General features: G+C 48.4%; 4 protein-coding genes and 1 non-coding gene across 9 annotated transcripts; 1 reads left to right on the plus strand and 4 right to left on the minus strand.

Moving 5' to 3' along the window:
- Positions 1-1,710: 1,710 nt before the first annotated feature.
- Positions 1,711-5,836, minus strand: LOC120712581 (activator of 90 kDa heat shock protein ATPase homolog 1-like). The gene is made up of 3 exons (XM_039998411.1): positions 4,826-5,836; positions 2,243-2,322; positions 1,711-2,097 (listed from the first exon to the last, which is right to left on the minus strand). Exons 1-3 carry the CDS (start codon positions 5,720-5,722, stop codon positions 2,004-2,006), a joined length of 1,071 nt encoding a protein of 356 aa, XP_039854345.1. The 5' UTR covers positions 5,723-5,836; the 3' UTR covers positions 1,711-2,003.
- Positions 5,837-6,388: 552 nt separating this feature from the next.
- Positions 6,389-6,470, minus strand: TRNAS-GCU. The gene has a single exon. It is a non-coding gene; the product is annotated as a tRNA-Ser (tRNA).
- Positions 6,471-7,734: 1,264 nt separating this feature from the next.
- On the minus strand, positions 7,735-10,884 carry LOC120712583 (probable protein phosphatase 2C 1). 5 transcript variants are annotated; one of them, XM_039998417.1, is made up of 12 exons: positions 10,713-10,844; positions 10,005-10,056; positions 9,833-9,912; positions 9,571-9,674; positions 9,407-9,477; positions 9,221-9,300; positions 9,036-9,133; positions 8,567-8,690; positions 8,380-8,462; positions 8,242-8,290; positions 8,083-8,150; positions 7,735-7,992 (listed from the first exon to the last, which is right to left on the minus strand). In XM_039998417.1, exons 3-12 carry the CDS (start codon positions 9,891-9,893, stop codon positions 7,912-7,914), a joined length of 819 nt encoding a protein of 272 aa, XP_039854351.1. In that variant the 5' UTR covers positions 9,894-9,912; positions 10,005-10,056; positions 10,713-10,844; the 3' UTR covers positions 7,735-7,911. The 5 variants fall into 5 exon arrangements, with proteins under 5 accessions (XP_039854351.1, XP_039854350.1, XP_039854348.1 ...); XM_039998414.1 differs by having other exon boundaries at positions 7,740-7,992; positions 9,571-9,652; positions 10,713-10,884; XM_039998413.1 differs by having other exon boundaries at positions 7,740-7,992; positions 9,407-9,483; positions 9,571-9,652; positions 10,713-10,884.
- Positions 10,885-11,054: 170 nt separating this feature from the next.
- LOC120712582 (E3 ubiquitin-protein ligase SIRP1-like) lies at positions 11,055-14,509 on the plus strand. Its single transcript, XM_039998412.1, has 2 exons — positions 11,055-12,373; positions 14,239-14,509. The coding sequence occupies exon 1, from the start codon at positions 11,132-11,134 to the stop codon at positions 12,350-12,352; it is 1,221 nt and encodes a 406-aa protein (XP_039854346.1). The 5' UTR covers positions 11,055-11,131; the 3' UTR covers positions 12,353-12,373; positions 14,239-14,509.
- An 8,590-nt stretch (positions 14,510-23,099) lies between these two features.
- Positions 23,100-25,019, minus strand: LOC120712585 (homeobox-leucine zipper protein HOX27-like). The gene is made up of 4 exons (XM_039998419.1): positions 24,556-25,019; positions 24,100-24,455; positions 23,916-23,995; positions 23,100-23,831 (listed from the first exon to the last, which is right to left on the minus strand). Exons 1-4 carry the CDS (start codon positions 24,809-24,811, stop codon positions 23,405-23,407), a joined length of 1,119 nt encoding a protein of 372 aa, XP_039854353.1. The 5' UTR covers positions 24,812-25,019; the 3' UTR covers positions 23,100-23,404.
- Positions 25,020-25,597: the final 578 nt, after the last annotated feature.

Consider the following 25,597-nt stretch of genomic DNA (forward strand, 5'->3'; position numbering starts at 1 on the left):
CCTCAGCCATTGCTTCGTTGGGGTCCTCACACCAGTTGAGTCGTTTGTTGGGTGGCGCCATACACCTGTTCCAACAGCTAGACCCTCATTTCCTCCACTACGCTAGAGTAATTGTGGTTTGTGGAAACAAGGTGTCATGGAGCTCAAACCGTGGAAGCAGCAAGCCTCGAGGCCACGTATATATGTGCACACGGTCATCCTTTCTCAAGCCAACCCAGCATCCCTGCTATCGATGTAGGAGACCTATGTGCTGAAAATTGACAAATTATCTCTACAGACTACAAGCGTACTTTGAAGCATTGAAAAAAATTTGTAACTCGGACACCGCAAGATTCAAAATCATTCCAGATTAATTAATTCGTACGAAGATGAAGAATTTCAGGTCTCGTCTATCACACAGTTGCACTCAAAACTTGGTGTTTTCTTATAAATTAAACTAGAATGAGTTTGAACCTCAATTTTTGCGAGAAAGCAATGAGGTATGGTTGCGCCAAGTTTTACTCTCTCTCTCTCTCTGTCTCTCTAAAATTGCAAATATGTTTAATTGTTTTTTGTCGTTTTCAATGTTTTGTCTAGTATTTCATTGAAGATACTGACATACTGTGGCAATCCAAATGCCCGAGACCCAAGCTGAACCCATGGCTTACACATTCTTTCTTTTTCTTTTTTTTTGCTAGCGAAAATATAACTTCATTGATTATCTCTGGTTATTATTACATCTTCAAGTATATTACGATCAATACACACTCTGTTCGGCTAGCTGTGGCTGGTGCTAATTTGGTGTGAGAGAAAAATATTGTTGCTGGTTGCCAGCAGAACAGAGCGACAATAAGCAACTATTGCTAGCCAAACAGTTAAGCTACATACACGTCTAGCATGTTCTGCTAACTCATGTGCAGTGCTACTTTGTTCTGCTCTCTATTGGCCTTTGAAAGTTTAACACCTCCCATCAATCTCATGAGTGCCTTGCATTCCGCAACCCAATGCTTGCGTGTAATGAGCGATCAATTCCTTGCTTGGAAAGAGCTGCAGTGCAAGTGCAACAGTTTGACTAACATTGCTGGGCTTTTGTATCCATCCTACACTGAATGACAAGCCTTTTTTGCGCACAGCAAGTTCTGTTTCTTCTGCTGAGGAACGCTGTAACAAACACCTCCAGGAAGAGAGTAGCACTTGCCCAATAGCACTTGTCCTAAATGGTCCCAGATGGCAATACCAACTGAAGCTTGTCCCGTGGCCTCAGCAAAACTTCCATCAACAATCAAACATTGATTTTAACCCAACCATCTTCTAGAGGTTGCCACATAAGTTTTAGCACCAGATTCATCGGTGTAGTTTCTTTCTCATGTTCCCCTAGTAAAAATGTTCATGGTTGCCTACCCCTTAATGTCATCAGTAGTATGTTTTGTGTTCTGATACAGTGTGTTTTGCAAGGACATCAAGGCTCTAGCTGACTCCTCAATAGATAACTTGCTCCTCCATGTGTTAATTCATTGCGATCAATTCACACGTTCTTTGTTGAAGTCTGTACGCGCCACTTCACCACTCCATTTATCGGTAAGCTGGAGGGACGCTTACAAAAACCCTACCAGGTACCAGCAGTACTCAAGAGGTGGGTACTCAACCTCTGATCCGATCTGTCGCAACACACAACAGACATTTATACCTTATCGTAAATGAGGCTGGAGACAAGAAGCAAATAGCTGGTGCGATACTTCAGTCGTAAACCTAACTTCAATTCACGGCACTCTTTATCTACGTTCCATTTACTCGTGTCATCCTGTGACACTGGCAGACACAACACAATCACAACACGATCATGTTGACCAACCAAACAAGAGTACGCATGCATGATGAATAACAGATGTTTTTAACCCCCATGGTATGCTGAGTTTTGCCTTTTAACAACATGGAATAACTGGGTGAGTAAAACATGGATAACTATGGCATCCAAGGCCCGACTCCGTAAAAATTAGAGACCCAGCTCAGGCTGTATCACTTCTTTAGATCCCAAAACCGAACACTCCACGTATCCGCTGGAAAATGAGTTCTCTCCAGCCCCTCTCCGTGTTCTCCACCACAGTTGAATTACCATACCTACAATGCCGCCAGAGCGAGATATTATAAGTAACTAGATACACAATTTTAGAAGATTTGAAGTTCAATTTTTTTCTAGACATGCAGGAGGCAAGATTTGAAGTTCAATGCACAGGAAATGACATAATGAATAATGAAAACATACTTGTCTTCCTCAGGCACATCAGTTTGTTTGAGCTTTATGATTGTAACTCCAGATTCGGGCTCATCGAAGACCAACCTCACCTGCATTTCAAGTATCATTCGACAAAGTGAGGTGACACTGAAAATAAATTGGGTAAGGTAATCCACAAATGCACAGTTACAATTATAGACATCCTGTCCAATAAGCACACTATTTTATCTACCAAAGAAAAGACATACAGCAATTGCTAGACAGCAGCACTCAGAACAGTGTGAGAACATTTTAGCTTGTTAAGCACACAAAACACAAGTTAGGGGGCGTTTAGTTACCAAAAATTTTCACCTCGAAATTTGTGCCTCCCCTTTTGGACACATGCATGGAGCACTAAATATAGTTAAACAACAAAACTAATTGCACAGTTTTGATGTACACGACGAGACGAATCTTTTGAGCCTAATTAATACATGATTATCCATAAGTGCTACAGTAACCCACATGTGCTAATGACTCCATTACCCCGATACGTCCAGGAGACCATGTATCCCGTATCCGATACGTATCGGATACGGATACGCCAGGGATACTCCGGGGATACGTATCCATCGCGTATCGGCGTACTGGGCCGCAATGGGCCTTGAAACTCAGGTTTGGATACGTATCTGTTGCCGTATCGGAGAGCAGAGAGAGGAGCGCGCGAGCTCGAGATCCGCCGCCGCGGGAGGGAGAGGGAGGAGGGAGGATGGAGGTGCGGGGCACCGGAGCCGAGCCGAGCTCGCCGCCCGCCGAGACCGTCGAGGCCGCCGAGCTCGTCGCCCGCCGAGGCCGCCCGCCGGGGAGAGAGAGCCAGAGAGGGGCTCCGGCCGCCGCCACCCCGAATCGAGGGAGGAGGAGGGAGCAGGGCCGTCCGCCGCCCCAAATCGAGGGCGGAGGAGGGAGCAGGGCCGTCCCGCGCCTCCGCTACACCACGAACCGCGTCGCGGCCGCCATGGCCGCCGAGGGAGGGAGCAGGGAGGAGGGAGGGGGATCCAGCGCGACGAGGGAGGAGGGCCGCCGCGCCCCCGCCGTCGACCAGATCCGGTGGCCGCCCGCCGCACCTGCCGCGCCTGCCGCCGTCTAGCCCGGTGCCGGCGAGGGAGGCCGGAGGAGCGCCGCCGCCGGCCTGGGGAGAGTGAAGGGAGGAGAGAGAGAGTGGAGTGCGACGGGGTGGGGGGAGTGGGTGGATAAAAAATGAAGTGTATGATATGTGGGACCCGCAGTTAGTAGTTGATATGCTGGTGCCATATTTCTTATGAAATACCTAGGTACTAACATGAATTGGCTCCATTCTGGAGAAGCCATTATTATTATTGGTGGAGGAAATACTTTGTGGCGCTGCATTATTATTATTATTTTATTTTATTTAAATAGTAAACGTATCCGCGTATCGGGTTTTTTAGAAAATTGTCGTATCCGCGTATCCGTATCCTTCCGATACCGATACACGTATCCGTATCCGTGCAACTTAGGCTAATGATGCGGTCAAAGGCCTCAAAAAATTCGTCTCGCGGTTTCCAGGTGAGTTCTGAAATTAGTTTTTTAATTAATGTCCAAAAAGCCCTTCCGACGTCTGGTCAAACCCTCGATTTGACATCCAAAAATTTTTGGTTCGGGAACTAAACGGCCCCTTAAGCAAAAGCCAACAATACTTACTTTCAAAATTATATGTGCCCACAAATGTAAGGCGGTGTAGGGAGGCGTTGCATGCACAAATTTCAACAAAATGCTCAGTTCCTAAGGCTGCGTTTAGTTTGCAAAAAAAGTTTGGATTTTAATACTGTAGTACATTTCGTTGTTATTTGACAATTAATATTCAATCATACACTAATTAAGCTTAAAAAATTCTATGAAACAGTTATACTGTGTAATTAGTTATTTTTTCAACTGCAGTTAATGCTCCATGTATGTGTCCAAAAATTCGATGTGACAAGTACTATAGAAAATTTTTTGGAAACTAAACAGGGCCTAATTAACTCGTGACAAAAATAGGGCGTACTAACTAGCACTGTTGCATATATTCACAAAGAGCCAAATAAGGGTGTGGATTGGTGACCCTAACCTCTATTCATAGCAGAAATTTCAGCAACCCCAAGTGTTCACTCACTGATAGAAATTGAATAATTCCATTACTAAGACATATTAGCTGTTAAATATATTTGGAAACTGTGTACCCACTACCCAGTACTCACCAACGCAGATTGAACAGCCAAAACTGCGCCATTAAAGGTGAGACATATTTGCTGTTAAATGTATTTGGATAACAAAGTGAACATTTAAATAGATTGGCATGAATCCTCACATTCTATTATTGATTTTAGCAATTTGAATTCAGATGGGAGGAAGCTACCATGCCTAGCAAACATCAGCCCCTATTAGGCATATCAAACTTTTATTTATTCTTGGATTTGGACAAAACGAATATTAATCCTTGAATGAATAACTTATCGCCGTTTACTTTTTTCGACATCCTAAGTTTTGATATGCAGTATAAGGTTGAGCACACCCGAGCAGTACCATCCTAACTTGTTGGCATAGATAGATCAGGCATCCATCGTGCGAGAAACTTACCGAGGAATACAGGCCATCCGGCCAGCTCCCAAACCGCCATTTCTGGGCAATCAGCTTCCCTTCCTGCAGCTCCTCATTGACGCCGGTAATGGAGCCATCAAAGAGGCTGAATTCCCCTCCAACCTCTCTGCTGATCCTCGCATTGCTCTGCGTGAACCCCTTCCATCTGTTCTCGTCCATCAGGATCTCATATATGTCCTTGGCGCGGCAGTAGAACTTCTCCGTCATCTCAATCGTCTTGAACCCCTCCTTGTCCTTCCCCTTGGCCTTCTTCTCCTTGGCCGCCGGCGCGGGGGCGGGGACCTCCTCCCTCTTGGCAGCCGGGGCGGCGCCAGGCGCGGCGGCGGGGGCGGCGCCCTTCGCGGAGGTCTTCTTGGACTCGAGCTCGTCCTTGGCCGGGCCGCCCTTGGCCATGGCGGCGACGAACTCGCGGATCTTCTCGAGGACGAGGGGCTTGCCGCGGGCGAGGAAGGCGTCCCTGGCGCGGCGCGCGAGCGGGGTCTCGTCGCCGCGGACGGTGACGCGGAGGTCGGGGTCCTCGTCGGCGTTCTCGTCGGCGAGGTAGGGGACCTCGGCGGCGCCGGCGACCTTGGAGGCGCCGGCCTCGGAGGCGGCCTCGGCCTCCCAGGAGAGGGTGAGCGAGAGCTCGTACCCCGGGATGACCTTGCCCTTGCGGATGTTGACGTAGGCCTCGCCGTCGAGCTTGTCGAGCGCGACGGTGCGGAGCGTGAGGCCGCCCTCGCCGTCGAGGACGGTGAGGCCCGCGAGCAGGGCGGAGAGCCGCGCGCGGGACCACTCGAGGCAGTCGCGCTCCGCCCAGTGCCAGTTGTGGACGTTGGTGCCGTCGGCGCGCTCCTCCACGATCCACCGCTTGTCGCCCTCGCCGTACTTGGCCATGGCTCGCGCGGAGGCGGAGGGGGGGGAGGGGGAGGCGGGGCTTAGGGTTTGGTCGGGCTCGGGTCGCGTTTGGATCTGCGCGTGGTGGGTGTGCCTGTGTGGTGCGGGGAGGATGGCCGGAGAAGGGGGGCAGTTTTTTTAGAGCAGGGGGGCGGCTGCTTCTGGATGCTTCGGTGGTGGCTCGGAATACTCTGGAAGTCCAGGGGCAAAGGAGGAAGGTGTCTGGTAGCTTCCACCGCTATGCCGGAATGGGGAAAAATAAAGAGGCCCTTTGGCTAGCACCCACCGGTGAAAAAAATAAGAGACCTTTAGTTCTCAAAAATTTTCACTAACTTATAATGTTTGACTATTAATTTAGAGTATTAAATATAGATAACTCGCAAAACCCATTTAACAACCTCCGAGCAAAATCGTGAGACGAATCTAATGAACCTAATTATTATGTAATGATTAAATAATATTATACTACAGTAATCAACCTCTAATGACGAATTAATTAGGCTTAATAGATTCGTCTCGCGATTTCCCGTCCATCCATGTAATTAGTTCTATAATTAAATCACGATTAAAGTGCTACAGTAACTTTCCTAAAAAATTTTGAGAACTAAACGCGTCCTAATTGATGGATGTTCATGGGTGATTCTGCAAAATGAAAAAAAAAAGAGACGACGCCTGAGAGATTCGAACTCTCGCGGGGAAACCCCATGTACTTAGCAGGCACACGCCTTAACCACTCGGCCAAAGCGTCGTTGTTGGCAGGGCAGAGTATCAGCGAGTGTTTTACCACCATTTTCATGGCCATATATAGCCCAAACGAAGAGGATATACCACTGTAATGTGAGGCGTTGGGTTTGGTTCGGAGCTTTCTACATGACCCAAACTATGACCACATTGGGCCAAACCCAACAAGCTGAATCGGCGCGTCTGTCCAAACGTTCCTCATGAAAAAAGTGTCTTATTTGTTTTCAGCCAAAAATTGACGGCTTAAATCACATCGTGATTCATATTTTTTTGTTTAAGTTGTTGTCATTTTCTATTGCTTCATTGGCTGAAACTAGGCCAGCACGAACCAACCACAATCCGAGGTCCGAGCCCACCAAAATTGCTCTGTTTTTGGGCTTAACGATTACAGTACTCTCAGGCCCAAACATCAGTGCCGTGTTGTACCGTGTAGCATCAGTCACAGCTCAGGTGCAGCAGCAGTACTAGCAATTACTTGCGACTATCTACCAACGTTTCTTATGCATTGTGGATCTGTGGCCATGCGGCGGTTGCAATTAACATGTTCCCTTTTCTCCTCTACAAAAGGAGGACAGTTCACAAATGCAGTCATCTGAATGTCTGAACGAACGAGACTGATCCATCAGGCCGGGACAAAAGCAAGGCAATCGGACCAACATCTGGTGACTAATCCTCCTTCCAATTTCCAAACAGAGCAGGCGAAGTCAAACTTGTGCCGCATCTGCAATGCCCGGTCATACCTTGGAACCCATTTTTTGGGGCCGTGAAATCTAGAATTACCTCTGGTATGGTCTCAGTCAGTACCGGACGCTTGCAGTAAACAAAGGCTAGAGGCCTAAAGCACACTCGCGTCACGGAACTCACATCATCACCAACCATAAGAAAGAAAATTTTCCAATTTCTTTTTACCGGTGATGAAACGCAGCAAACTGTATAGAAAGACTAGTGACCAGTGAGCAATGCGTTCATCCGTTTTCAGGCAAAAAATCGAACAGGTTTCGCCGTCTCAGGAACGAGGCCTTCTGAACTCTCAAAGAACGCCTCCAAATTTTTCAGTTATTTCAGGCCTACAGTAGATTCCTGAATTCAGAACGACAACAGAGACGCGAGCAGCCTGCCTTAGCTAGTTTCTTATTGATTTTGCCGCAAGTAGTCGGTGTCACACGTAGCTACGCCCCTGCAGGCGCTAATATGTATTCTAATATTGCAGTTATTTTGTTTTGAAGGCGTATTTATGTGAGCTGTGAAGGAGTAAACTCGAGGCCCTATGCTGGTATGTACTGAATTGACTTCATATTTTCGTTCATATTAAACCCAATCTGGATGTATATACATGCCCAACTACACACAATTTATCCACACAAATTGTATAATACACCATCAGTCCATCACAGAAAAAAAAAATTGGAGGGAATGCTGGCAGGTTGAGAACTCAAGCTAGCTCTTGATCATTCTTCATTTTGTTCAGCAGACGCAACTGCAACAGCAATGCTTTGCTCGTTCCCTTTCTGTTCTTCTATGTCACCACCCTGAAATAGCACATATTCCCATTGTCGAAAAGATAAAATGATGAATCGGTGTTGCTTTTGTAGCAAAATTTAGTGGCTTTGTAGGTCTACCTCGTCTTCTAGGACAGCTACAGTTTTCACTTGCGCGACGACAACTGTGATGTCATCCATCTTGCCACCTACAGTAATAAAATTTGGGCACCAATGAGCTAATTGATCTTGCTATGTTAGAATATAGAGCATGGCGTCTTGTAAAGAGCTGATGTCTGCCTATTAGTTTCGCTCCAAGAAGCTTCTTCCACCATGGGACGTCAAAATTCTGCGTGCCGGAGTGAAACATGTGCCATCATTGATGTTGTAAAGAGTGACATGTAAATGAGACTATCATAAGAGGGGTTTGTATCTTACCCTACTCCGGGCCTCCATTGAGTAGGGTGAATCAAATGTGACATCCACTGAATGTTTTCTTGCAAGCTCTGCCAATGCTTTTGCTGTGTAAAAAGCTTAGGCAAAACTTTAACATGGTTTTAGAAGGGGTGGAACATGTGGTCCTTTTTTGGTCTGATGGTCCCTTTTGTAGTAGCGAGAAATTTACCAGCTTCATTTACTCCCGATGACTCAGAAATTATGGAAATAATCTCTTGATCAAAGATATTGTCAAAAAGTCCATCTGAACCACTCACAATCATATCACCATCCATGAGATTTACACTGCAAACCTGACACACCAAAAAATTTACAAACTTGGAAAGCAGAAGTCTTAATTGAACACCTGGATCACGTATGTGTGTGATGACCATTGTCACGAAGCTCGTTAAACTGAAAGTACTTAGGAGGTGTCCATATATACTAATAAGGCAATAAAACAATCTTTACATGTGCATGATAACTTTTATCATTCACATCATGAAATTTAATTTAATTAATCCGATAGTGGGCCTTCATAATAGGTTGATTCTACCAATTAGCCACCTTTAAGATTAAACTTTTGCAGTGACATGTCATATTGCTGGTGCTAAACATAATAAAGAAAAATTAATTAGAACGTAAAAGACAGTGCATACCAGTGCATCCTGATATGTCTGACCAGCTGCCTCGGAGCTTATCTGGTATGGACAGTCAAAGTAATGTTCTTGAGGGCATATAGAAAACATTACTTGGCCTAGTATGACATTGAGGAAGAGAAGACAATTATAGGTTAGAGTTTGTACAGAATGAGTAAATTATATAATATATTATTCAAGGTCGCCTTTGCGAATAACTTTCAAACCACAATCTCCCACACTTGCAATTTTCAGAGTCCCAGTCTTCTCAAGCACCGCAATGATTCTATTACCATTGAAATGAATTGTACAGATTTTTAAGTATCAGCCAGAACAGAACAAAGAGTTAACTGTAAGGCTGTAATATATAATACTGTAGGAACAATGCTTACACTGTTGCGGATCTGATTGAAGAAGTTGCAGCATGAGCTTTCATGAGAAGAATCTGAGGATCACCATTGACCTGCAACTTCCATGTGATGTAAATTTGTTGCAGGCCTATAGACTAAAGGAAATGGGTGTATATTTAATAGTACTAATGTTTAGCAAGGCATACCTCCTCATCTTTGAGAAAACTAGAGCTGTTTCTCATGAGCTCTCGAGAAAACAGAGCTGGATTGACATCCTTTTGTGCCCATCTGTCAGTAGATAAGAGAATGACTACCAGGATAAAAACCATGTGTTAATGCATATTATTGAAAGCAACATATATATTTATCGAAAGTTCTACAGACACTCCGATGTAGGAGGAGGTAAAGGCATTGATTGCAGTTCACAGCAGCACTTTTGGGGGAGAAACAGTTTAAAAAATGGCGTACCCTGAAACACCATCTGCAATTGCAAATACTCCGCTATCATCGCTGTTGGCAAAGAAAGCATCTTCTCCGCCACTAGCAGCCTGGGAAATATGAGAATACATAATGAAAGTTTGGCAAGCTGAATTGTAAAAAGGATTAAGAGAAAGCAGACAGTGATGTTATCAGCGAGCACCTTTCTTGGGTGTGGGATTAGATGACTTCCAATAGACAGCACGGCTTCCAACCTACAATCACAGGTTCATATGACTGAATACTGTGCTATACTGACAGATGAAATGCACTGCGCATAGCTTGAGAATCGTATCTCGTAAGTAGTTGCACCAAGCCACCAACAGTGGCCCCATTAGTAAGCTGGAACAGGAGCATGCAACTTAATTTTGCACCTTGATGACAATGTGAGTTGACAGTGACTAGAACTAGAGGCCATCAGAGCAAATGCACGTAGATAAACTGTCACCGGACATACGGAGAGAATTACAGCTAAACTCGCAGATGATGTTGGCAGAGCATGCAGGAAAGGTGCATAAACTAGACGGAGATAAAAACTGAAGTTTATGCCGCATCCTTCATCCCATCATCCTTTGGTTCAAGCTAATGACTTGAACTTTCTTTACTTAAATTCCTATTACAACCATGAACTTAAATAATGCTCCAAAAAGGTGAAATTCAACGAGTACTACCTGAGTCCAGAATTCACTCATACTGCCCATACTTAAATTCCTATTACAACCATGAACAATCACTCGCCCAAATATTAACTGAGATTGAAATTTAACCAAACTTTCCATGAACCGCTCGAAACCAAACATTTGCGAATTATCATGATGTTTACTTGCAACAAAGGTAAAGAAAAAAGAAGTGGATAAGAGAAGGGGCGGACTTGGCAGCGCGGACGGGGGAGAAGCGCGAGCGGCGGAGTGGAGGACGGAGAGACCGGGGACGGACGTGGGAGCGAGAAGGGGGCGAGAGGCGGGAAGCCGTGGAGGCCGCCGCCATGGCAATCTCATTCTCCTCCTCCTCCTCGCTCGCTGGCGGCGAATGCGAGGCGGCGGCGGGTGATGGAGGGGTGGAGGCAGACGGGCCACATCAGCGAGGCATATCACATTTCGCAGGCGCCGGCGCGGGCCCCACCAGGGCCTTTCCGGGCACGGAATCTGACGCGGCCAGCGGGGCCCGCGCGGCGGAAAGGGAGGGCGCGCCGCGGGCGGCACGCTCTGCTGTGCTGGCTGGGGGAGTGCGCGGACTGCGCGGCGCTGGCGCAACAAATCCCCAGCCCCGAGCCGAGCAGAGGAAAGGGGGATGCCGAGGAGGCGGCGACCCGGAGGAGGAGGACCCGAAGGCGGAGGCGCCCAAGCGGGAGGGCCGGCCCCGACCATGTCCGCGTCCGCGTCCGCGCCCTCCCCGCCCGCCGGGGAGCCGCCGTCCCCGCCGCTGTTCTACTGCTACGAGTGCGGGAGGACGGCCGACCTGCACGGGCCGCCGGAGCCCGCCTCGCCGCACCGCGTCTGCCCGAACTGCTGCCGCGGACTCCCCGAGGACTCTTCCCCTCCTCCTCCTGCTGCTTCTCCGCCGCCGCCGCCGCCGCCCCAGCCCGTGCTGTTCTACTGCTACGAGTGCGGGGCCACGGTGGACCTGCAAGGGCCGCCGCCCGCCCCGCCCTCCTCGCCGCACCGCGTCTGCCCGAGCTGCTGCCGCGGATTCCTCGAGGAGAACCCCCCTCCGTCGCCGCCGCCGCCGCCGCCGCCCTTCCCCGGCTCCGGCTCCGGCTCATCCTCCTCCTCCGAGCTCTCCGACGACCCCGACGACGACGACGACGACGTCGACCTCGAGTCCGCGCGCGAGTTCCTCCGCCGCTACGTCAGAGACGTGCCCCGCGACGGGGCCTTCGTCGGCGACTTGGCCGCGGTCGCCGCCATGTCCGCGCTCCGGGACCCCCACCCCCACCGCCCCGACGTGGCGGCCGCCTTCGACGCCGTACTCCACCGGCAGCTCGGCCTGCCCCCGGCCCCCGCCGCCGCCAGGGGCGGGGAGCTCCCCGCCCCGGCCGCGTCCATCGCCGCGCTGCCCACGGTCGAGGTGGCCGAGCCCGCCGCCGCCTGCGCCATCTGCAAGGAGGACCTGCCCCTCGCCTCCCAGGCGCGGAAGCTCCCCTGCGCCCACCTCTACCACTCCTCCTGCATCGTCACCTGGCTCGAGATGCACAACTCCTGCCCCGTCTGCCGCTTCCGCATCCCGTCCGCCTCCGCGGAGGGGGCCGCGCCGGTGGAGCAGGACTCGGCGCCCACGCGGATCACCATCCGCTTAACGACCGCCACCCGCCGCCGCAGCCGCGTGCACGCTGGTGCGGCGGTGGCTGCTCCGGTCTCGGCCTCGCCCACGCAGCTCGCGCAGGCTGTCACCGGGGACGGAGCTGGTGGACCTGCCAATAGCGGCGAGACCGTGTCGTCTGAGTGGCCTCCGCACCCTGAGTCCGATGCAGTCATGTCGGAGGCCCGCGAGGGGGATGGCTTTTTTGATTGAGCCAGAGGTTCCAATTATCAGGTAAACAAATCGAAGCAAATCTCTCAACCTTACTTACTGAATTTGTTTTGCATCCCTGGAGCTTGAATTGAATTGCTTAGCCTGTATGAACAAAACAGTTTCAGTGGTTTTCATGCTCTGTAATAGTGATCATAATATGTCGTTGGTCGTGCTACATTGTGGTTTTCTATTTGCTGTGTGTTTTCAGCTAGTTGATCGGGCAAATGCCTGGGTAGCTAATTTGCTTCAGTTAGAGTTTTAATAATCAATTGTATGAAGTTGAATTATGTGAGCACTGCAAATTGAAGTTATTGTCAATGACTTGTTTAGGCACTTTCTGCTCTTGATTATGAGCCTTGCTCCATGTGTTGTCGAAGGTTATGCGCATCTAAGTGTTCTTACACAATTGTTGTTACTTTCTGTTAATTTGGCTAGGTGTTCTTCAGTTAATTTAAGCGCATGCTTACAAATCATGACTGGATTAAAGCATCCTAATCATTTAAGATGTGCATCTGCAAGTTACTTCTGTCTTAGATATAATATCTTAAGTCGTAGCTAAGCTGGTAGTCATTACTGTGCAATAATGAATAGGATATCTATGGTTTTGAAGTATCATTATCCTGTCGCTTTTGTCTAAGGCTAGAAGATAACTTTAATGCTTGGCATTCCGTTTTCATGATGTAGATGTGCACAAATATAGGAAACTAATGTTTTTCTGCAGAATTTTGATTGAAGGAAAGAAATACAGAACTAAGAAAGATGATGTGGACTTAAGTTGTTTACCACATTGTTTGAAACCGGTTTAAGCTGCTAGAATGTTCATTTCGGGCGATGTTTATAATCAACTTCACTGGGTTAATTATTTTTTTTCTGTGGAACCTATTATTTGGATTAGTATAATTTCGTACGAGGTGCTGGAAACAGATTTTGCAGATTCTGCCTTGATATCCTTCAAATGAATGAAACTAGCTCATGCTGCTGTAGTTTGACAGCCTTAATTCCTGAATCCTTTTTCATGCTTTTAGCTCTAAATATCTTATCTTCTTTTTATTGGTAGTTTGTTAGTTTACACCTCCATTCTTTCTCTATTGTGCTTCCTGTTCCTGCTTCATGCTAATTGTTTTAGTATAGCATAAGCACATCTTCGTCAAGTCTTTCTGCTATTAACAAATTTTGCTCATAAGTCATAACCTCATATACACCATTCTTGCTTTGTTGTGAAAAAAATGCTGGAACAGCTAATTGTCTGATTGATGGTCACGAAAACCTGACCATCACATTCGCAAGCATAGAGATGTACCTGGCTTATTGAAATTCTGTGCATTCGACAGCGAAGAGGTTGATAGAGTAGGATTCACTCATGGCCTATAGTTCCAACTGCTTCAATAGACATATGCTGTTTTTTTGAAGAAACGGTGGACTGCTTGACTTGGGTTGCTCCTGTGAGCTTGCTATTAAGAAAGCAGAAGTGCAGTGCTTTATGAGTGTGCTAGTACTTCACTTTACACCACAGATAGCACCTTTGTGCCGCTAGAATTAGTTGACACAAAGAAATGTCCATCTTAATTTCCATTTTGGTGAATGAGAGATGTAGTTAGTGGTGGCAAACTAGCTAGGCAATAAAGCTGGACTTCTTATGTTGTAGCAGCATTTATCAACTTGCGTAATGAATAATCCTTCATCTGGAACTGAACTGACATTTCAAGAGAATAAAGTTGTGGGTGAGCCGCGATTGCTTCTTAAAGGGCCATTCGACGCCATCTTTTTGACTTTACAATCCTAAGAGTCATTCTTGTGTATTACGACTTTGCTGTTACTGTCTATTATTCCTTAAAGCTTGCAAAGTCTTATCTGTTGCCGTGCTCATATTCTTCTTCCCTTTTCAGGTCATAAGGTAGCTGCTGTTAGCTGTCAGCCAACAAGAGTAGAAAGGAGTCCATCATATGCCGGATTGTCATGTTCCTGTTGATAAGCATGTTGTTACATGCTGAACTAAGTTGTCCTGAGGATACCAAGGGCATTCGTTGCATGGGTTCTTCGCGTGTTGTATATTGGTTAAACTTATTTCGTAATTAATAAATACAATTATGTACAGTTGGTGATGTTTGCTTTCCCCTGCATTGGTAGATAAATATGGGAAGGTAATGTTTTGGCCTAGACTATACTCAGTTTGGATGGGACAGTAGCATTGTAGCAAGAAAATTTTGGCCTCTGATGCTATGTTTGATGGAAGGTAAGGTTTCATCTGGTCAAATTAACTACACATTCTTCGGCATACAATGACATGCCTGGTGGTTACTTGTAAGTGTTGCAAGCAGATTTGAGTGCCGGCACATGAGCTGGTCTGACCACTTGAGAAATGTAGGAATACAAGTGATTCAATGTATTCGAGTAAAAGGATGTGGGATTCTCTCGATTGTACTGTTCTTGTGGATACTGTGATAAAGATCGTCGCATATTTATGAGCATATATTCGGGAGCAGGATATCCCTGCCAATATCGTGCTGTGATACTGATCCAAGAATTATTCTCGAACTCTTCTGTTGTACTGCTCGTGCTCAAGTCCTGCTTGTCCTGGGAAATCGGCTGTTTCCATTTAGCTGATTTGAGCAGTGCATTACTGCTTCGATACGCTTATTGGAGTTTCATCAGGTGCAAGCTTGTCTCCTCAACTCGAGTCAAACAAGTTCCCGGAAGAAACTGCTTCGCGGAGTCATGCAGTTGTTTCCAAGAAACATCAACGAGCCTTCCGGTTCCGAGAGCTAGATTCAGGCTTCACAGTTTCAATGCGGCAGGTAAGTGTGCACGACTTCAGGGAAGACTTGGCACAGGCGCACAGCATTTGTCGGTGAACCTGAGTCGTTGCCTGACTTGTAAACTTGGCACAGCATTCCGGTCAATGCGGCAGAATCAGTGCGCCCGACTTCAAGAAAAAAACAGGAACGAATGAAGCCATTGCCTGAGTCAAATGGCCGGAGCCAACAAGAAACGAGTCTATCCGGATCGCAGGAAATGACTGCCGTGAACTGCGTTCTAGCACGCTTCTGAAGCCTTTGGGTCGCAAGAATTTTAGTGAACCAGTTAAGTTGACCAAGAAAATGGAATCTCAAAAAGTTTAAGACGCATACCCGGTCGCACTCCGCTTGAAAGCATATGGAGCCTTAACGTTGGGAGCATATTTTGCGCGTATCAAGCATATCATGGGCATAGCTGTGATAAGAATCTTTTGATCTTTTAATTTTTTATTATTAAAAAAAGATTCCCATGCCGTGAACAAGGACAAGGGTCCAAGGGCCCAGACGCCTAGTCAAGTTGCCTGATTTGTACTAGCTGATGGGGACAGAAGGTTTGATTGTCTTTCCTAGAGCCATAATAATTCCTGGATGCTCATACAATTTGTAATGGGATGCTTTGGTCTCCATGTAGTTGTAAGGAAAATTCTATTCCCGTGAAATCCTTTGAACTTTCTTCATCGGCAGAACATTCTGCGGGTAAGAGTTTTGCAGCACATTCCCTTACTCTGAATATTCTGACTCATAACGGTAGCACAAGGACTGATGAGCCTCAGGATTCAGTACTGCCACACGCACTCCAATTCATGTGCCTTTCTCCATAGCTATCTAAACGTTCAAAACAAGTTATGTGTGTGTCTGACTAAACCTCCAACAAACGCTTGATGCTGCAGTACCACATTGCAGAGCATTAGGAATCATGGCTGCTCAGTGGTCACTGATCTCACTAGACTTTGTGTGTGTGTGTGTGTGTGTGTGTGTGTGTGTGTGTGTGTGTGTGTGTGTGTGTGTGTGTGTGTGTGACTGATCTCACTAGACTTCGTGCCATGCCAAGAGCCCAAGATTGAAGGGGTAGAAAAAACAGCGGCAGCTTCCTGGACCCCATGAGAGAGGCAGGGAATGAGTGAAAAGAGCGTGGGTAGGAAAAGCAGGTCCATCAGGCCATCACCCAGCAGGCCCAGCTCCAAGAAGACAATCAAACAGTTTATTCAATCCCAAATCCAATCAAACAGTTGGAGGCAGGCAGCGGCGAGTGGGCGTCAGAGATCGGTCGTGGCGGCAGCTAGGGGGAACAGAACACGCCGGAGGACAGGCAGCAAGATGTAGCAATCATGGAGCCTCACGGCGAGCCTGCCTCCGGCGCAGCAATGGGGGCCCCTCCTGCTCGGCCGTCGTCCTCGCTGCTCATCACCATGCCGGGCGAAGCACTTGCTGTTGCTGGTGTCATGTCAATCGCGGAATCACTTCCGTCCATTGGCTGAGTAGTCTCCGGGGCATCTCGTGTGATTGTGAAAATGGAATAAATATTAGAACAAATGGTGAAATTTAGTTTAAGAACAAGTCAAAGTGTTTTTCGAATAAACTTTGCTTAGATACAGATGCATCAAAATTTTGAGCCTGATTGAGTGATTGGTTCCCTGCATATGAGGGAACCAGACTCCCGGGATGCAGGGTCCCTATGTTTGGATACCTGCTTAAGGGGTAGAGCCTGGCCCTAGAGATGCAGCAGAGGCCTCCCAGGCTCGCGGGAGAAGAAGCTCAAATCGGGCGTTTCTCAGGAGCCTGGCTCGGCGCGTGCGAGTTGTGTGCATGCAGGAGCTACGATCAGAGAGCACCGATGCAAGGCCAGCTCATGCACCAGGCGCAACCAATCAGCTTCTCCTATTGGCCTGAATGTGTGGAAACGTGAACCAAACAAAGGTACGGTGCAGCTCACGAGCCTGGCCAGCGCGGGCCTGGATGGCTGGTGCGAGCCAGGCTCCCGGAAGCAACGAACCAATCAGCCCCTTTATGTACAGTCAAGACCCTAAGTCCAAATTCCGTCATTTTAAAAGATGCAAAATGACAAATTTTAGATGCAATAGCTGAAATTTGTCTTCCTTGCCGCCTTTAATGGGAACAAATTTGGACATCTGCATCTGTGCAAAGCTTTTTAGTTACGAGGCATATGTGCAAGACATTAAGGCATTTTTTTTGGGTCATTTTGATCCATGCCACTACAATTTCTTGAAGTTGGATTTCATGTTGAAATCCATGCCATTGAGTGGCATGATTTTGAACGTGACACCCAATTTCACGGAGTTGTGGTGGCACGAATCGAATTTTCCCTTTTTTGAAGGATTGACATTAAGGCATTTTCAAAGACGATGCACCCAAGAACTGCCCTTCCATCATTTTTTTTACCCTCTTCCATCCTTGATGAGTAGGGATGTAAACGGATCGGATACGAACAGATATTACTGATATCGTATTTATTTTCATATTTGTGTTCGAATATGGAGTCAGATATAGATATTGTTAGTTTTTGTCGGATAAAACTGTAATGGATATCGACATCATAAAAATGTAACTTTTGAGCATTCGGACACAGATCAGTTACGGACATTGGATACTCGAAATCGGATACGGACGGATAAAACTCCTTCTAGACCGGATCGAATTCGAATACGATCGGAAAATATCCGTACTATTTACATCCCTAATGATGAGAAACAAAATGACAGTAGGAAGATGAGAACAGTGTACAGTGTGTACTCCAGTCCTGCACCGTGTGCAGTAGGATCAGAGGATGCGCAACCACTGGGCCTTCATGGCAAGCCACAACTCAAACAAAGGATTCTGAAGGGTTCAGAGGCGACTAGTGAGGGGAGGGGACATGTAACACCCGTAATTTTTCAAATTAGGAACCTAAATAAATTTAATTAGATTTGTTGTAGGTTCGATAAGGTTTTATTTAATTTATCTTGAATTTAGAGCATTTATCGGGAATTAAATAAAATACTTAGCCATAAAAAGAAATATAAGGGAAATAGGTTGTGTTGCATTTTCATGCTGCCTTTGCATCTTATTTTGTTTGTGGTTCAGTTTGAATTTGAATTCTTTAATTCGAATTTGAGTTGACTGTGTTTGAGCCTTTTTCAGAAAATGGAAAACCTTTCCCTTTTTCCCTATCCCTTTCAGCCCAGCCGGCCCACCTCTTTCTCCCTCTCCCTCCTTTTCCTTTTCCCCCCTGCGGCCCAAAACCACCCCGCCGGCCCGTTTTCTTTTCTCCTCCCGGCCCAACCCGCTCCACTCCTTCGTTTCTCTCTCAGCCACCGACAGGCGGGCCCCACCTGTCGGGGTCATCCCCCTCCCCGTGCGCAGCCCGGACTCAAGTAGAGTGCAAGCGCCGCCCGCCCCCACGCCTCCGCCTTCCATCTACGGCGAGCGCCGAGGCCCTGCCCCGCCCTATATAAAGCGCCCCCTAGAATCCTAGAACCCCATCAAATCAAAGCCGCAGCCTTCGCCCTCGCAAACCCTAGCTTCCGTCGCGCCATTGTTGGGAGCTCGGAGCTCCGCGACGCCGCCGTTTCCGCCGCTTCCCGTCGACTTCAAGCCCTCCAGGAACTTCCCGCCGAGGTAGTGAAGCACGCGGGATCTGTTTTCCTCTCTCTCGCTCTGTTTCGCCCGGGACTGCTCGCCGGCGCCGCCGCTCCGCCATGCGCCGCCGCAAGCTCTGCTCCGCTCGCTTCTACCCCGCGCGGACCGTCCAGACGAGTTCGCGAAGTCACGCTCGTGCTTCTCGTGCCAGCCATGCTCGAAACGAGCCCCGGACGGCCGTTTACGGCCTACGCCAGCGATCCCGCCACCGACTGCTTCGCCGCCGGCAGCCAGCACCGCCGCCCAAACCCCCTGAACCGCTCGAAGCCGTTAGATCCAGATCGGACGGCCCAGATTAGATCCATCTGAGTCAACTCAGCCATGTAGCGGTCAACCGTGTCTTTTTGCAAATAAACCCCTCAGTTTTTCAGAAATAGAACCCGCCGTCCTTAGTTTTTCTGAGCTAACCCCTGAGTTAAGATTTAATTACGTTTTGGCCCTTAAACTTGTTTTAGACATAACTTTTTTGTTTTTAATCCGTTTTCGACGAATCTTGCGCCCGCCCGATCCCAACGTGTACAATAGTTTAGCAATCTTTTTGTACTGTTTATATTATTTGGTGTATTGTTTCTTATCTTTTGCACTTGTTTTCTTGTATGTGCGTGTTTGGTGCGATAGACGATCCGTAGTTCAAGGAACCGCATCAAGACCAAGGCTTCAAAGGACCGGACCAACAGCAGTTTGAGGAAGGCAAGTGGACCCTTGATCATGCTTTTGTCCCATGAAACACCAAACAAATCACATTTACTTTTTGTGTGCATGCATGTGTCTATAATATGATGGGACCCGAATTAAGGATGTGCCTAGTGTTGTTTACCTTTTTCCTTAATCAACTTGGGTTTAATTTCATGTTGGGTAGTTATGCTAGATGCTATACCTTGGTTATGGTTGGTTTATGATGAGACAAATGTTATACTTGTTTTACTTCATGTTCATGATGGCTTAATGTTGTTAATCAAGATCATATGTGTTAATTGGAACATGGAGAACCACCCAAGAAAACAGAGCAACCACAATATTACATGGCTCTGATCTTAGCTAATTAATTAGAAACTCTGGCTTGTGACAATCTTGCCGAAAGAGCAAGAGGGGATGCATCGTTGGGTATAGCTCTGTCCTCTTAAGTAGTGTAGACCTGGCTAAGGCGTCACTCTTATTAGGAAGTGTTATGGCCGCTTTAGCTTGAAATCTTAGCAGATTGTCATAGGTTAGGGAATCTTTGTAAAGGGCTCATAGCATCCCTATGTAGTCATACCTAAGGAAGTGTGATATGGTGTCCGGCCCGCACTTGCATGTTTGGGTTTAAAGTTCTTTGAACATTTACGCGAATTGTGGTGAAAGTGTACAACCTCTGCAGAATGTAAAACTGATATATCAGCCGTGCTCAGTCAAGAGCGGCTTGGACCCTCACATGATAATTGAACTTGAAGTTGATCTAAATCCACGCTTTTACTTATGGGTATATTCTTTATCTTCATATATGCTTATCTTGTAGGTTTAATGGTATATACTTATATTTAATTAATGCTTGCTAATAAAACTTGATCAATTAAAAGTGTTGAGTGCAGTTAAACCGTGTCAGCTATTCCTTGTTCTAGCCTTGCATGTATTATAGTTGTTTTCCTGCCACTTGTTGAGTAACAACCATAAGTATACTTACCCTTACATAATTGCTGCTCAGAGCACAACAATTATCCGGAGTATCTTGAAGACTATGAGGATTTCTAGGCATATGTCTCTCAGTCATCTGCTTGTGTTGAAGAAGATTCTGTTGCTACTCTATAGACGTTTACTTATTTGCTTATGACATTCGGTTTTGTAATAAAGTTATTTAATACTCTCTTTTCGCTTTGCACTTGTGATGATATTCGCTTTATAGTCAATCATATGTGTATAAACTGATCCTGACGCACATAAGAGATACATACGGTTTGCCTTCGTAAACCGGGTGTGACAGGACAGGACCTGCCTGTGCGCGCTTCTCTCATCTGGAAGCAACAATAAATGATTAAACGGAACGCTTGCGAAAGCCCTGTCTACCGGTCACGGGTCAGCCCTACACAGCATAATCATGATCTATTATAAGGCGCAGACATGCTTAACGACAGTATTATCTTGCTTCATTTTTGTATTCCAGTGTCAAGTCACGCTCAGCGTAATCACCTGGTCGGCTAAAATATGAGTTTTGGAGTGGTCCATGATCTGCTAACTACAGCTATTAGTCAGGCGGCGCGTCGACAGGGGCGGGCCCAGGTGAAAGTGAAGGTATTCAACTGAATACCCATTGTTTTTAACCAAAAAATTTGCATATGTAGTATTTCTCAAATATTTCATGAAAAAATTGAAAAAAAAAACACCAATAAGCTTTCATTGCTCATCCTTCTAAGACCAGAGGATGCCATCTAGATCATAAACCCTATCCAAAATATAAAGCCTCGCCCGTAGATGTCGCTGTATCAAACTTGTTTGTTCTCTTGCTCAAAGCGATTAGCCGCTCCATCCCTCCGTCACCTCACGAGGCATTGCCTTAACTGTCAAGCCGTCCGATCTCCCTCCAAATGTCATTGGTAACCTAACCTTCTCCTGCCACTGAAAATGTGAGCTTTCGTTTGTCTAGTTCCAGTTCCACCCAAATGCCATTTAATTAAATTAATCCGGATTAGAATTCAACGTACAGTTCTCTAGAGATTTCCAAAATTCATCTCGTTTGGTTTTTAAGTAGTCGTCACATAAAAAAAATCAGATGTCAATTCGAATATTCGAATGCCAATTTTATATAAAATTAATTCCATAAGTTGCAATAAAGCTCTAGATGAATCCATTAAGTATAATTAATACATAATTAAAGGATAGTTATTGTAGCAAATAGTGGTCAAATTATGGACTAATTAGATTTAATACATTCATCTCATGATTAAATTACAACTTATAAAATTAATTTTGTAATAATCTATATTTAGTACTTCAAATTGTTATTTAAGCATGAGATGTGACGGGGACCCGACTTGTCCTTTCTGTCCAAAAAATGAAACAATTGAACATCTGTTCTTTCGATGCCCAATGGCCAGAATTACCTGGGGGATCATTGGAAGATTCTTTGGGGCTAATGGCATCCTCAGGAACCTAAACCAGTATAAAATCTGGATAGCCAAGTGGCTGCCAGGAGGAGAACTAATATATAGTAACAGGTGTGCTTCAGTCTGTTGGACAATCTGGAAATGCAGAAACAAAGCATGCTTTGATAAGAAACATATAAAAAATCTAAGTGAGTTTATAATCTGTGCTTGTTCTTTCTTAACATATTGGACAGGTCTATACAATGAAGTGACGCAGGAGAGGATCCTAGACGGTGTGCAACAACTTCTGGCATGTGCTCACAAGGTGCTGGCCGACTCATCCAAGAAACTCGTCAGCAGTGCGGCTACTTCCTTTCACCCTCTGATGATGCGCAGGACAAGAACGCCCCCAACTGAAGATGTATGGGAAGGGATCGCGAAAAAGTCTGGGCTTCTGTGGCACATCGGCTTATCTATCCATCTTGTTCAAGCTTCTTAAACTGATAACTCTGTGATAACTGCGGGTTGTGATCTGGGAATTCTGGGTTCGGCAACCTCCCCCCCCCCCCCACCCCCCTTCTCTCCTCCCTCTTCCGCTCTCTGTGAAACTTAAACTCTGTATTTCCGCTTTTGTAATGGAAATGGGTGGTGCCCCGCGTCGATAAAAAGCATGAGATGTGACAAAACTTATGACTTTGAACTAAACTATCAAACGAGGCCTCAACTTGAGAGCCCAAACATTCCAAATTGCACCCGTTGATTTTTGAATATTTACACCGTACCGTTCCACGTGAAATCCTCCTATTCCTCCCAACCCTTACTGAGTACGAGTACGGTACAAGCTAGGTCCTATTTAGATGTATAAATTTTTAAGTGTAAAATACTATATAGCACTTTCGTTTGTATTTGGTAATTATTATCTCGTTATAGGTTAATTAGACTTAAAAAATTTGTCTTGCAAATTATAAATAAACAGTGTAATTAATTATTTTATTTAACTACATTTAATACTTTATACATATATTGAAATATTCAATAAATGTGACAAGAATCTTGTAAAATTTTGGAATCTTAAAAGCAAACAAGGCCCTAGTAGTGCAAGGCCACCGGCGCTCATAAAGCGATCGGACAGCACGCCGGTGGTGGAGTACGCGGGCAAAATCTCGAGAAAATTTCCATCCCTCGGGACCCGTGCGGCGCCATAATTTCGCAAATCTGCAAGCCCCCTCGTACGAACCGCGAACTGCGAAGCAAACGCACTTCATGAAACAGTGGCAACGGCAACACCGTCGTCCTTCGATCCGAGCTGCCGATCGAGCAAACCAAGAAAACAAAAATGGAACCAATTTCTTCGCCCTGGACAGAGCTTAAACCCTGAACCGTTCGTGGTTACCACGAACACTCCGTGTTCTTAAACAGGAGAGCACTTGGATTTGGAAGAAACAACCTCGGCTCCTCGCATCCAACCCGGCCGTCGACGCGACGGCGACGGACGGCCTCGGAAACCCCAAAAATTCTCACGAGAACCAACCAGCCAGCGGGAGCCGCGCGGGGCGGGCGCGTATTTACAAGCAGTTGCTCGCCGGCGCCGGCGCCGGCGGCCGCGACTGGGAGGCCAGCGGGAAGCTGCGGGTCGCCGCGAACAGCGCCGCGAACGACGAGGGCCGGGGCTCGCCGCGCGCGGCTGTTGCCGTTGCCGTTACGGCGGCGGCGCTGCTGCTGCTGCTGGTGGCGGCGGCCGTTGGAGCCGGTGGCGCGGACGATGCGGGCGCCGAGGTGGAGGCGGCGGTGGAGGTGGGGTTGGAGGCGACGCGCTCGCAGGAGGGGCACATGGAGAGGGTGGTGGCCGGGAGGTGCATGTAGAAGGGCGGCGCCGTCTTGAGCGCGCGCAGCTCGGCGAGCTCCTTGTGCAGCCGCCGGTTCTCCTCCGTCAGCGCCTCGCAGCAGCGCTTCAGGTACTCGCAGTCCACCTCCGTCTGCTTCAGCTTCGTCCTGCCCGTTGCCGGAGAAGACAAAGGTTAGCCGAGCGAGCCTGATGAGCCGCAGAGATTTTTTTTTTCTGTGCATGCACCGCACCTGGCGCGGCGGTTCTGGAACCAGACCTCCACCTGGCGCGGCCGGAGGTTGAGCTGCTTCGCCAGCGCCGCCTTCTGCTTCTGCACGCGGCCCGCCGCCGGCGGCAGGCTCCGTCAGCGTCGAGACCAATAGCTAGTTTGCCGCGATCAGAAATGCTGAAGCTTTGGAATGGAAGGGTGCTTACGGGGTTGAGGGTGCTGTGCTCCTTGAAGCTCTCCTCCAGGAACGCGGACTGCTCCTTGGAGAGGCGCAGCTTCTTGCGCGCGGCGGAGGCACCCTCGTCCTCGTCGCTGGCGCGGGACGACGAGCGCTCCCCGCAGGCCCGCGCCGCGGCGGCCTCGGCGTGGGCGGCGGCGCGGCGGCCCAGGTCGAGCGGGAAGGAGCCCGCGCTGTCGTTGGGCGACGACGAGGACAGGGCCCCCGCGCCCGGGTCCTCCTCGTCGTCGTCCTCCTCCTCCAGCGCCGCGAACGCGCTTGCCGCCGCTGACGGCGCCCGGTTCACGTCGAACCCGCGCGCCGGCGCCTCGGAGGAGCGGCCCCCTGCACGCAACGAACACAACGGAGAACGCCGCCGTCAGGGCACAGCACCATCGGGCATGCGAATAGGAGAAGTCACGCGAGGACGCGGCGGGGCGCTCACCGCAGTCCGACGAAGGCGGCGGCGCCCAGTGGAGGCCGAGGCTGGAGCTGGGCACGAGGCTGAGCCGCACCGCCGGCTCTGGCTCCGCCACCGGCGCCGCCCACCACCTCGCTCCCGCCCCCGCCCTCGCCGCAGCGCCGCTCCCCCTCCGGGCATCGTCACCCCTCCCTGCGGCGCCGACCCCGAGCCCCAGCCCCAGCTCCGGCGCCGCCGCCCTCCCGGCGTCCGGCTCCCCCAGGCTCAGCCCCAGCTCCATCCCACCACACCAAGAGTGAGGGACAGCGAGAGTGAGGGAGCTAGCTACGAGCGAGCAAGGAGAGGCTGAGGAGAGGCGGGGATGGACCAGTCCAGAGGAGGTGTCCGTGTCCCTCCGGGCGGGGGGGCTCGGTTTTGACCCGGCGGGACATGGGTTTGACGAGCGCACGTGAGTGGCCCGGCAAAAGGGAGCAGGCAGAGGCAGGGGCGGGGATCGAATCATGAGGGCAGGATTAAAAAAAAAAACCGCAGGGGCGCAGGGCCATGGATGTTGGATGGGCACGGCCGAGCCGTGCTCTCCTTTCCGGATGGGTCCGGGTTGGCATGGCCATGCAAGGGCAGCAGTAGCAGCAGAGCCGCCGGCAGCGGCGAGCGAGCGCGGCAGCGGCGGCAGCATGGGCCGGCGGGCAGCGGCTAATAATTATGTTAATCATGGGCGGGGCGAGGGCGACGGATCTTTCCCCTTTGGTTAGTAGCGCCCCACGATCTTTACCAGAAAGCTGATGGCCGCAGGCGCGCACCTGCGTGCATGCTGTGGTCTGGTGCTCGGCTGCTGAGGCTTCGGCTCGGCCCGGCCGGGATGCGCGTATTTCTTGGGGAGCGTATTGTTTTTGTCCCAGGTGCTGCCATGGGCAACTTGTACCAGAGCTTTCCCTCCTTTTCGCTACTCCTATTTTTGCTACTCCCCACAAAGACACGGTGGTATTAACGTGCGAGTACCCTGAAACATTGGCTTCCTAACTTACACAGTTACACCAAATGAAGCTTTGTCGGCATGTAAGTAGCC

Source organism: Panicum virgatum, chromosome 6K, assembly GCF_016808335.1.
Source record: "Panicum virgatum strain AP13 chromosome 6K, P.virgatum_v5, whole genome shotgun sequence".
Taxonomy (NCBI): Eukaryota; Viridiplantae; Streptophyta; class Magnoliopsida; order Poales; family Poaceae; genus Panicum; species Panicum virgatum.

Bases quoted from the DNA above. Each gene is read 5' to 3' on its own strand.
- LOC120712582 (XM_039998412.1), top strand. From the start codon at position 11,132: ATGCCGAGGAGGCGGCGACCCGGAGGAGGAGGACCCGAAGGCGGAGGC.
- LOC120712585 (XM_039998419.1), bottom strand. From the start codon at position 24,811: ATGGAGCTGGGGCTGAGCCTGGGGGAGCCGGACGCCGGGAGGGCGGCG. The intron at 24,456-24,555 runs GTGAGCGCCCCG...CGTTGCGTGCAG, and splicing joins GCCGCCTTCGTCGGACTGCG to GGGGCCGCTCCTCCGAGGCG. The intron at 23,996-24,099 runs GTAAGCACCCTT...GGCCGCGTGCAG, and splicing joins AGCACAGCACCCTCAACCCC to AAGCAGAAGGCGGCGCTGGC.
- LOC120712583 (XM_039998413.1), bottom strand. From the start codon at position 10,828: ATGGCGGCGGCCTCCACGGCTTCCCGCCTCTCGCCCCCTTCTCGCTCC. The intron at 9,301-9,406 runs GTAAGCATTGTT...CAATGGTAATAG, and splicing joins TCAATCAGATCCGCAACAGT to AATCATTGCGGTGCTTGAGA. The intron at 8,463-8,566 runs GTAAATTTCTCG...CTTTTTACACAG, and splicing joins ATCGGGAGTAAATGAAGCTG to CAAAAGCATTGGCAGAGCTT.
- LOC120712581 (XM_039998411.1), bottom strand. From the start codon at position 5,722: ATGGCCAAGTACGGCGAGGGCGACAAGCGGTGGATCGTGGAGGAGCGC. The intron at 2,323-4,825 runs GTAAGTTTCTCG...CTTGAAATGCAG, and splicing joins CGGATGGCCTGTATTCCTCG to GTGAGGTTGGTCTTCGATGA. The intron at 2,098-2,242 runs GTATGTTTTCAT...GCGGCATTGTAG, and splicing joins GATGTGCCTGAGGAAGACAA to GTATGGTAATTCAACTGTGG.